Here is a 9,613-nt window from a genome sequence, read left to right as displayed (position 1 = left end):
AGGACTGAGAACAAGATAAGGACTAATGGAGAAATATGACCCACCTGGTAGACCAGCAATCCCCATGCCTCTGTCCCTGGAAGCTGACAAGGTCCTTACAGTCTGCAAAGGCAACCTAGAGTTACCTTGCCTCCTCCGTAAACTTTTTCTGAGAACAAGCAAGTATAAATGTAGCTGCAGGGAGACAAACAAGCCAAAGATCATAAGATATGGCTTGGGAAAAGCAAAAGAAACTTATTCTGCCTAAGGGAAACTGCTTATGCCAACTAGTATGTTTTTGTATAAAAGCAGCTTGCAAAAATAAAACTCTGCCATTGTCCACCATCAGTGGACAGTAGACCTCCGGATCCCAGCTTTCTGTCTTCTTTCTTTTCTTCATCTCCCACCATTCCCACTCAGGTACATTCTCCAGAGCCGCGCTGGACGTGGCAGGATTTACCACTTGCTGGATGCGGCAAGAGGCCCTGGGCTGGTTGCCACTCCACTGGGGCTGGGAGTCAGCCAGGCAACTAAGGGAAAAGTGAGGAGCGGCAGGCAGAAGTGACAGTACATGTAAAGTTCCTGTGCCCAGGGAAGCGAAGTGCCAAGTAAGTGAAGAAGGTCTGGTGTCGTGGAAGCTGGAGGTCGGGGACAGAGGAGCCAGATCACCAGGAGTACCAAGTTTTACCTTGTGAGCACTGGATCCCAAGAGCAACACAGCCCTGGAAGGATTTAGGCAGAGGCACGATCTTAACCAGGTCGCTTATGTGCTCTGTGGATATCAGTAAATTGAGGGTGATCAAAAGCTAACACACATACCACAGTCAGTACTTTATATATATTTAATTTAATCCTAACAACTGTATGAAGTAAGCACTGCTGTTACAGGCCTTTTTTTTTTTTTTTCCCAAATGAGGCAACTGCAAAGGCGCGAGGTCACAATCTGGAATTTGAACCCAAGCAGCCTGACGCCAGCATCCGTGCTCGCACCCCGCCCCCAGCCCGTGCTGCTGCACCACTGAGGGGCTCAGGATGCCGCTTCCGGTGTTTGGGTCCAGAGGTGCACCCGGACTCCCGCAAAGCGCCGACCTCCTCGCTTCCGGGCGGAGGCCTGGCCCCGCCTGCCGCTCCTGGTCTGTGCCGCCCCCTGGTGGCCGGCGCCGGGCAGGGACTCCGACTGCGCACAGCTTCGCCCAGCCGTCCACAGGGAACTTCCGGAGCCCGGGCGCCCCGCGCCCGCAGCTGCCTGTGGCCGGGAGGGAGGAGATCCGGGATCCCGGGAAGGAGGAGTCGGGGGCCTGGGAGGGGGCGTGGCTCCTAGGTCTCGGACCCGGGGGCGGGGTCTGGTGGGTGGGGCGGGGCCTCCGCGGCGCGTTCAGGCGCCGCTCCGGCCACCTCTGCGGGGGCCTAGGGGCGGCGGCGCCGACGTGAGGAAAGATGGCGGCGCCCTGGTGGCGACCCGCGCTGTGCAGAAGTCAGAGGTGGCGGGGCTTCAGCACCTCGGGTGAGGGTTCTGGGGGTCGGGGGGTTCTTGGAGGTCCCCATTTAGCCTGCACCCTGGGGTTCAAGCCAGCGCCCGCTCCGGCCTCCGTGGGACCGGGCCATAGCCGGCCTGACGTTCCGCTCACTGCCCGCAGCCGCGCTGAGCCGCCGCACTGCCCCTTTGGGGCCGATGCCCAATGAGGACATCGATGTGAGCAACCTGGAGCGGCTGGAGAAGTATCACAGTTTCGACCGCTACCGGCGCCAGGCTGAGCAGGAGGCGCGGGCCCCGCACTGGTGGCGGACCTACCGGGAGCATTTCGGGGAGAAGTCAGGTGCGGGGCGACCGGAGCAGGGGCTGTGGGCGCCAGCCTCGGGACTCGGGACGGGGGTCCCACCGGCGTCCTCCCCGAGCTTTGGTGGGGAGCCAGCCTGTGTCCCCTTGAGCACTGTTAGCGGTGTAGTCCCACCACGATTTTTCACATCTGTCGTCCCCGGTACTTAGAACATTCCCTTCCTCCACTATTAGGGATCTACCTTACATATTTCTACTTCTAAAACCCTTTCTTGACCACTTCCCGCCCCGCCATTCTGAGTTAGAACGACCCTCTACGCTCCTAAAATATTCTGTACATAGCCCTGGCCACACTATCTTGAATCTTTTCCTCGCCTTCCTCCCAGTTGTGAGCTCCCTAGGGACAGGAATCCTGCCAGTCTTGACCATCATTGGATCCTCGCACCCGCATAGTGCCCAGCACATAGATGTACAGTCCTTTGCTGAGTGAAATTGAAAGCTCTGGGGAGGGTGACTCTGGCACCCTGCCCTTGAGCAACTTACAAGTGCATCCTTTGGAAAGCATTTACAGAGGCAGTGTTTATGGTGGTTAAGGGCACAGGCATGGAATCTGCACAGCCTGCTTTAAACCCAAGTCCACGTGACCTTTTGGGAGTGATTTCTCTGAGCTTCAGTTTCTTCAACTATAAAATCAAATAATTGTGCCCGTCACAAAATTGTGAGGATTAAAGAACACAGCCCATTGGAATTCTTAGGCTAATGCCGTCTCTGATGAGGGTTCACTGCACGTTACTTATTGTCTAATGCAAAAGGAAAAAGGTGTTGGATTGAAAGTTCTCTCAGGCCTGGCTACTCAGTGTGTTCTGGGACCAGCAACACAGGCATTAACTAGGAGCTTGTTAGAGATGCGATTTCAGGCCCCAACTCACCTGCTGAGTCAGAATCTGAATTGTAACAAATTTCCTAGGCAAGCTGTATGATTTGTTTATTAAATGTGAGAGCTGCTTCCTTAAGGCTTTCCAGCTTCAGTTGTTAATTCTACGGAGGACACAGGTGTGTGTCTGTGGCCAGCTATGAACAGACTTGAAGGTGATCCCAACTATAATTCAGAGACCATCTGCCTCTATTTCCCATGACCTAGACAGTGTAACTTGGTTTAGGGATCAGAAAATACAATCTCAAGCTTACCCTGTTTGCTTAGCAACTGGATCCAGTTCAGGTTTGTGAAGCAGACACTGCACAGTATGCTTGTTTTGTGAATTAAAGGGAAAGCTTTAGCAGCAGACGTTGGGCAGGTGAGAGGATTAGGTAGGGACAGGTGGCTTTACCAAGACATGATCCCACTTTCTCCAACACATCTTCCCTCCCAGATCCCAAAGACAACATTGACATTGGGCTGCCTCCACCTAAGATCTGTTGGACCCAACAGTTGCTGGAGCGAAAACAGGTCCTCCGGGAGCTGCGGTCCAACGTGGAGGAGGAGCGAGCCGCCCGCCTCCACACAGGTAGGCCCTCCCAGGGGAGAGGGCCCGGCGTGTCCCTGCCCCCACTGTGCATCCCAGTGGCATTATTCCTTCCCAGTGCGGATCCCGCTGGAGGCTGTGCGGGCTGAGTGGGAGAAGACCTGTGGCCCCTACCACAAGCAGCGTCTGGCAGAGTACTATGGCCTCTACCGAGACCTGTTCCACGGTGCCACCTTTGTGCCCCGAGTTCCCCTGCACGTGGCCTATGCCGTGGGTGAGGAAGACTTGATGCCTGTGTACTATGGCAATGAGGTCACTCCAACTGAGGTAATTGCGGGCTTGCACCCTTCCCTGCCCCGCGTGCACAGACACATCCCACTGCAGGGCCGAGGACTGCTCCTTTTTGAAAGATTCGTCGAGGTGGTTAAGGAGGCACGAGCACGATGTCGTCATGGCCTGTTCAGAGTTTTGTTGGTGCATGTCTCCTCTTTTAGATTTCCTGGTAAACGAAACCATGATAATTACCAAAAAAAAAAAGGAGGAACCGAATGAAAGAAAAAGCTCCGTCTTGGCATGCTCCGGTGACTGGTCCGCTGTCCTCAGAGTGCCCTCCTGGCCCCTGTCCATTGACACGTGGGCCTCCTTGTGTTTCAGATCTCTGGAGAGGCAGCTCTGCCGGGCTCCTTCTATGAGTTTCTCTTTGCCAGCCTGCCTCTCGGGTTGTTTAGGTCAGAGTGGGCTCTCCCTTCTCCAAGGCTGCCTCAGGTTCCTGCCCTCCAGGAAGAAGGTGCTTATAACACGTTGTCTGGCCCTGGTAAGGGTGACAGCTCCCCCATTCTCTCCCTGTCAGGCTGCCCAGGCTCCAGAGGTGACTTATGAGGCAGACAAGGGCTCCATGTGGACACTGCTGCTCACCAACTTGGGTAGGTATCTAGGGTTTGCTAGGCCTCCCTCCCTCCCATGAGCCAGGGAGCTGGGGGAAGGGCCAAGTGAAGAGCTCCAGCCCCTGCTTCTTCCAAGGGAACGGGTGGCAGAGGGTAGCAGGGCCTTCACTCAATGGGTCTGTTTGTGTGCAGATGGACACCTGCTGGAGCCGGATGCCGAGTATGTCCACTGGCTGGTGTGAGTACCTGGGGTGGGGCAGTGGGTCAGAGGCATGCACGGAGGCCGTGGAATCCTGGAAAGAGCTACACCTGAATTTCAGTTTGGGCTTCACCATGGATTAACAGTGGGACTTCGGATTAACCATCCACCATAGGAGGTGGCCCCTCACCTCTGCTTCCTGAGGGTGTCAGGGGCCCTGTGATCCACGGGCTGAAGACAGAGACAGAAGAGAAGCAGGCCACGGGCCTGGGCTGCTCCCACAGGCCTGTTGGTCTCCCTGAACTCATTTCCTCACTTGTAAAACTACAATGGTGCCTCAATGTTCCTTAACCACCCTGAGGGGCTCTGTGATAATCAAATGGGAAAGTGACCATGAGAGGCCTCTGGCAGCTGTGACATGCCCAGGCTGTTTTCTTGGTGGCCTTTGGCTCTGAGCACCAGGCCAGGGGGCAGAAGTCAAGCAGGTGACCCCAGCTTTGAGACCTCTAGGTAATCGGGGCCGGTGACTGGGAGACTGGTTTCTCTCGTTCTTATTCAGCTGCAGTTCCCAGCCTGTGTAGCAGGACCGTCTGGGGCTGCCTCTCGAGGCAGGTCAGTGGCCATCCTGGCGCCAGGCTAGGCAGACCACAAAGCTTCAGGAAATGGAGAGAGAAGCAGCTCAAAGGTTGCGTGGTCTCCAGTCTTAATGGCTGTGGCAGCCTCACCAGCTCCCCAGGGCCTAGCGAACAGGCTGCTCAGCCTTACTCTCATCCTGACAGCCTCTGAGACCCTTGGCCTCGGCCTCTGAACCCCAAGGCTTCACAGAACTCCACCTCCTACTTGACTGTACGATAGAGATCTCAGGAGTTATATCAGTCTCTAGGGAGAACGTGGCTGGGGATGCTCCTGCTGCCACCTCCCTCGAGTGGCAATTAACAGGTTACTTTTTATCCCACCAGAACCAATATCCCAGGCAACAGGGTGGCTGAAGGACAGGAGACGTGTCCCTACCTCCCCCCCTTCCCTGCCCGCGGCTCCGGCTTCCACCGCTTTGCCTTCCTGCTCTTCAGGCAGGACAAGCCAATCGACTTTTCTGGGGACACCCGGCCCTCACCCTGGTAATCCACACCCTCCACACGTCACTGCCACCATCACCCCGCCTCAGGCCTGCTTCCCAGGAAGGGGTGGTCTTGCTCAGTCCCCCTCCCTCTTAACTCAGGCTTCAAGGCGAGCAGAACAGTAGTTGTGCTAGGCAGACCCTAAGGGGCTTCTCAGGCTTGCCCGTGGGGCTGGAGGTGAGCTGTGGGCCTCTGGTGCCCCACTCCCTACTCTCCAGTGCTCCCCATCTTCTTACAGTTACCAGCTTGCCCAGCGGACCTTCCACACTTTTGATTTCTACAAGAAACACCAAGAAGCCATGACTCCAGCTGGCCTGGCCTTCTTCCAGTGCCGCTGGGATGACTCGGTCACCCACACCTTCCACCAGCTTCTGGGTAAGGGCAAAGTGGGCTGGAGGAGCGGGGCGCTGGCCTGAGCTCACAGACCTCTCTGGGCCTGACAGGCGGTTCTCCCTGGCCACAAGGGGTCGGCCATTCCTCCAGCGGGTTGGCTGGGTCTTCCTAGCCTAGAGACAGGAAGAGGGGCTCAGGCCAACAGCAGCCCACACCCACACCCCCTCACTCTTCTTGCAGACATGCGGGAGCCCGTGTTTGAGTTTGTGCGGCCGCCCCCTTACCACCCCAAGCAGAAGTGCTTCCCCCACCGGCAGCCTCTGCGCTACCTGGACCGGTACAGGGACAGTCACGAACCCACCTATGGCATCTACTGAGTGGCCAGAGTGCCACCCACCTCAGAGAGTGAGCTGGGCCTTCCAGGCCCCGCCTGAGGCAGCCCCTCTGCAGCCCGCCCAGCAGGCCAGGGCCTGGGAGTGAAGAGGCTCTCTCCAGGGCTGGCGGCAGGGGTGTGTGTGTGTGTGAATAAAGATGATTTTTGCTATAGCTGGCCTGGCTCTGTTCCGGGAGCCTACAGGCGCCCCCATCCCCCTGCCAAAGTTATACTGCTTCGTGGGTAGGAAGGCGGCTGCCCCCCACCCCAGGAAATGGCCCGTCACCTCTGCCTCCTGAGGGTGTCAGGGGTCCTGTGATCCTGTGGCTGAAGACAGGTACGGAAAAAGAAAAGCAGTCCATGGCCTTGGCTGCTCCCACAGCCCCGAGCATCAGTCCCTTGCTGGCTGTTCGCAGTGTGCTGCGGGCTCCTGGCCGGGGCCAGCGGATGCTCTGAATAAGGGGGCCTGTCAGATGGGCGTCCGCAGGCCTCACACCTCTGGGCACAACCCTGCTGGGAGCCCAGAAAGCCCCTTCTCCTTCACTGGATAGTTAGGGTATTTCTTTCTCCCCTCTGAGGTAAAGACTGCCCAGAAGCCAGTCACGAGATTTGTGCACCTTTTCCAGGGAAAGAAACGACATGTTTACAACAGAAGGCATGGTGCAGCAGCCCAGCGAGAGGGCATCCTGCCTCAAAATTAGGCTGGCTTGTTTAGAAAGAGTTAACCCTCCAGCTGGTCCTGGCCCAACACTGCCCCACGGGTGGGTTAGTGATCCAGAGCCCTCTGCTCAGCTGCTAGAGAGTTACCGCTTTCCAGAACAGCCTAGACCTGCAAACAAGGAACTCGCCAGCAGAGGGCGGGCACGGGTGGGCATCTGGACTCCAAGTGCCGCTTTCGGGTTTCCATTAAGGGATATGAAAAACACGACTGGTTTGTCTCTTGGTGACCAGAAATGCCCACCTCACTGTTTCTGCCTGGCCTAGAGAAGGGAGACACCCCGATCTGACAAATGCCTGAGACTCAGCTCAAGGAGGAAGTGCAGCAGAGCAGCTTGGGTCGGGAGAACGCATTTAATGAGTACTAGCTGTGTGGCCCCTGCTCTCATCGCCAGGTACCCGCAGTGCACTGTCTCATTTAATCGCCGGAACCGGGAGTGGTAGATGCCGATGTTATTAGGTTTCAGATGAGGGGTCCAGAAAAGGTTCCGTGATGGCTCTCAGCCAAGGGGAGGGCCGGCCCGGTGCGGTTCCTGTCTCTAGAGGCCGCGACCAAATCCCCTGCACGGGAGCTGCTGGACTGAGGGTCTGGGAAAGCGGAATGGGGGTCACAAGGTGGGACCAGAAGGCCAGATCTCACCTCTCGGCCCGGGGTGGCTCGAGGCCTACATGGAGGCGGGAGGCCGTGGGCGCAGCATGGGCGGAGACGCAGGGGTGGACTGGGCGCGCGGCTGCTGAGGTTCCTCAGATAAGGGCTGTCACGCCTGTCTCCCCACGCAGGCCTGCGCTCCTCCCCGCCGCACCTGCCGGGCTCACGGTCCCTTTAAGAGGCCGGGACATTCCGCGGCGCGGTTCGGGCCCGCCCTCCGCCCGCAGCCAACATGGCCACGTCGCTGCTGGAGGACAAGCTGACCTGTTCCATCTGCCTGGGACTCTACCAGGACCCGGTGACCCTGCCCTGTGGCCACAACTTCTGCGGGGCCTGCATCCGGGACTGGTGGGGCGGCTGCGAGAAGGCGTGCCCGGAGTGCCGGGAGCCCTTCCGCGACGGCGCCGAGCTGCGCCGCAATGTGGCGCTCAGCGGAGTCCTGGAGGTGGTGCGCGCCGGGCCCGGCCCCAGCCCGGACCCCAGCGCGTGCTGTCCCCAGCACGGGCGGCCGCTCGAACTCTTCTGCCGCACCGAGGGCCGCTGCGTGTGCAGCGCGTGCCCCGTGAGCGAGTGTCGCCTCCACGAGTGGGTGCTGCTGGACGCTGAGCGCCGGGAGCGCGAGGTGACACGCGCGGGGCGCCCCGCCCTGCTCTCCACTGCGCGGGCAGCTTCGGCAGGAGGCGGCTTTGGGGTGTTCTTAATTCCAAGATAAAAAGAAGTGATGGTCAGAAATAGATATTTCAAATTGAGATTTCAGAGCTGGGGACGGGCCAGGGCGAGGTCAGGGAAGAGTTCATAAGATGGAGTGAAGCAAAGGGCTCTGCTGGTGGCATGAACACCCAGCACTAAGCATGAGATTTTGCAGTGGAGCCAGTAGATGACGGCAACAGGGAGGCGGGACAGGTGATACAACCAGATGTCGCAGGCGCTGACAAAGCGGGGATTTTGCTAGAGAGAGAGGAAGTGCAGTGCAACTGCGTGGGGTATGAGAAGGGCAGATGCAAGTCCTTCGGGGGGAGTAGAGGTGACCAGGAAGGTCAGCCCTCCTACTTCCTACATAGGGCCTGGACAGAGGCGGAGCACTGGAACTAGGAAAATCTGATGACTTTGGCCAAACTATCAACATCTCACTCATTTCCTGGACTGTGAAGTGGGGATAACAGCAGCCCTTACTGCAAGGGTTTCTGGGAGGAGAAGAAGCAAGACAGACTCTTGATCAGGACTAGGGAACCAGGTCCTAGCGGGAATGGGGCAGGAGACCACAACGTTTTGATCCGCAAGGGGACCAGAGGTGGCACAACCAGATAGGGATGCCCTCTTCCTCTGGTGCCCAAAGCTGGGGCTGAGAACTGGCCAGGCATTTGGAAGAGCCCATCTTATACATGCACTGCACAGCCCACTCATCAAATAGCTTTGGTGCTTTGGGCCATCGCCCCTTCCCTGCAAGGCCACCTAAGCCAGAAATATTGCTCCCATTTACTGACTAGGGGTACTGGGGTGGGGTTACAGCCCAGAGAGGGTGGGTGCTCTGCCCCAGGTTGCTCAGATTGCAAGACAGGCTGGAAGTCAGGTGTTCAGCCCAAGGCTTCTGCTGTGCCCATGCACTGTCCTGTTCCAGGTGGGCAAGGGGCTCTGTGCCAGCCCGCTGGTCACCCTTGCCTGGGGCGGTACAAGGAGGGGTTGCCCAGCATCTACAGGTGTTTGTGGGTTGAATGAGGGGGACTTCACAACCAATCCTCGCCCCCTCTTGTCACTCATCCCCCGTCCCCCCGTGGGCACCACAGGCTCGGCTGAGAGCCATGCTGGAAGTCACCCAGCAGCAGGCCACCCAGGCGAAGAGCCAGCTACAGGAGCTGCAGCAGCAAAGCAGCCAGATCCAGGTACAGGCCTGTCTGTCCCACCCCGCCATGTCTTCGTGTTGTGTCCTTCAGGCATCCACCATCTTGTCCCTGGAACGCTGGGCAGTAGATGTGAGCTACCTTGGAAATGCTCCTTGGCATCATGGAGTGAGGGGCTGTGCAGGGGGAAGAGGTTCCAGGGATCCTGGCTCCTGGCATCCCCATCCTTCAGCTCCATGGGCAGCTGTGGCCCTGGCCTGCCTTGGTGTGGGGCAGGGCCCTG

General features: G+C 58.1%; 2 protein-coding genes across 6 annotated transcripts in view; both read left to right on the top strand.

Moving 5' to 3' along the window:
- Nucleotides 1–1,342: 1,342 nt before the first annotated feature.
- On the top strand, nucleotides 1,343–6,299 carry MRPL38 (mitochondrial ribosomal protein L38). Of its 2 annotated transcripts, XM_011361965.2 has the most exons (9): nucleotides 1,343–1,483; nucleotides 1,617–1,796; nucleotides 3,127–3,261; nucleotides 3,338–3,546; nucleotides 4,070–4,142; nucleotides 4,296–4,341; nucleotides 5,262–5,420; nucleotides 5,659–5,795; nucleotides 5,994–6,299. In XM_011361965.2, the coding sequence occupies exons 1-9, from the start codon at nucleotides 1,417–1,419 to the stop codon at nucleotides 6,128–6,130; spliced, it is 1,143 nt and encodes a 380-aa protein (XP_011360267.1). In that variant the 5' UTR covers nucleotides 1,343–1,416; the 3' UTR covers nucleotides 6,131–6,299. The 2 variants fall into 2 exon arrangements, with proteins under 2 accessions (XP_011360267.1, XP_011360268.1); XM_011361966.2 differs by lacking the exon at nucleotides 1,617–1,796 and having other exon boundaries at nucleotides 1,359–1,483.
- Nucleotides 6,300–6,420: 121 nt separating this feature from the next.
- The window catches only part of TRIM65 (tripartite motif containing 65), a 17,356-nt gene continuing 14,163 nt past the window's right edge, over nucleotides 6,421–9,613 (top strand). The window contains exons 1-3 of one of the 4 annotated variants that reach the window (XM_023531710.1): nucleotides 6,421–7,238; nucleotides 7,624–8,114; nucleotides 9,277–9,372. In XM_023531710.1, the coding sequence (XP_023387478.1) occupies nucleotides 7,725–8,114; nucleotides 9,277–9,372 (486 nt within the window). In that variant the 5' untranslated portion in view covers nucleotides 6,421–7,238; nucleotides 7,624–7,724. The other 3 variants (XM_023531708.1, XM_023531709.1, XM_023531707.1) reach the window with 3 other exon arrangements.

This window comes from Pteropus vampyrus, unplaced genomic scaffold, assembly GCF_000151845.1.
Source record: "Pteropus vampyrus isolate Shadow unplaced genomic scaffold, Pvam_2.0 Scaffold72, whole genome shotgun sequence".
Taxonomy (NCBI): Eukaryota; Metazoa; Chordata; class Mammalia; order Chiroptera; family Pteropodidae; genus Pteropus; species Pteropus vampyrus.
This window is presented reverse-complemented; position numbering and strand designations above follow the sequence as displayed.

Excerpts from the sequence above, each read along its gene's own strand:
- MRPL38 (XM_011361965.2), top strand. The coding sequence starts at position 1,417 with ATGGCGGCGCCCTGGTGGCGACCCGCGCTGTGCAGAAGTCAGAGGTGG. Across the intron at positions 1,484-1,616 it reads GCGGGGCTTCAGCACCTCGG|CCGCGCTGAGCCGCCGCACT; the intron begins GTGAGGGTTCTG and ends CACTGCCCGCAG. Across the intron at positions 5,796-5,993 it reads CACCTTCCACCAGCTTCTGG|ACATGCGGGAGCCCGTGTTT; the intron begins GTAAGGGCAAAG and ends CTCTTCTTGCAG.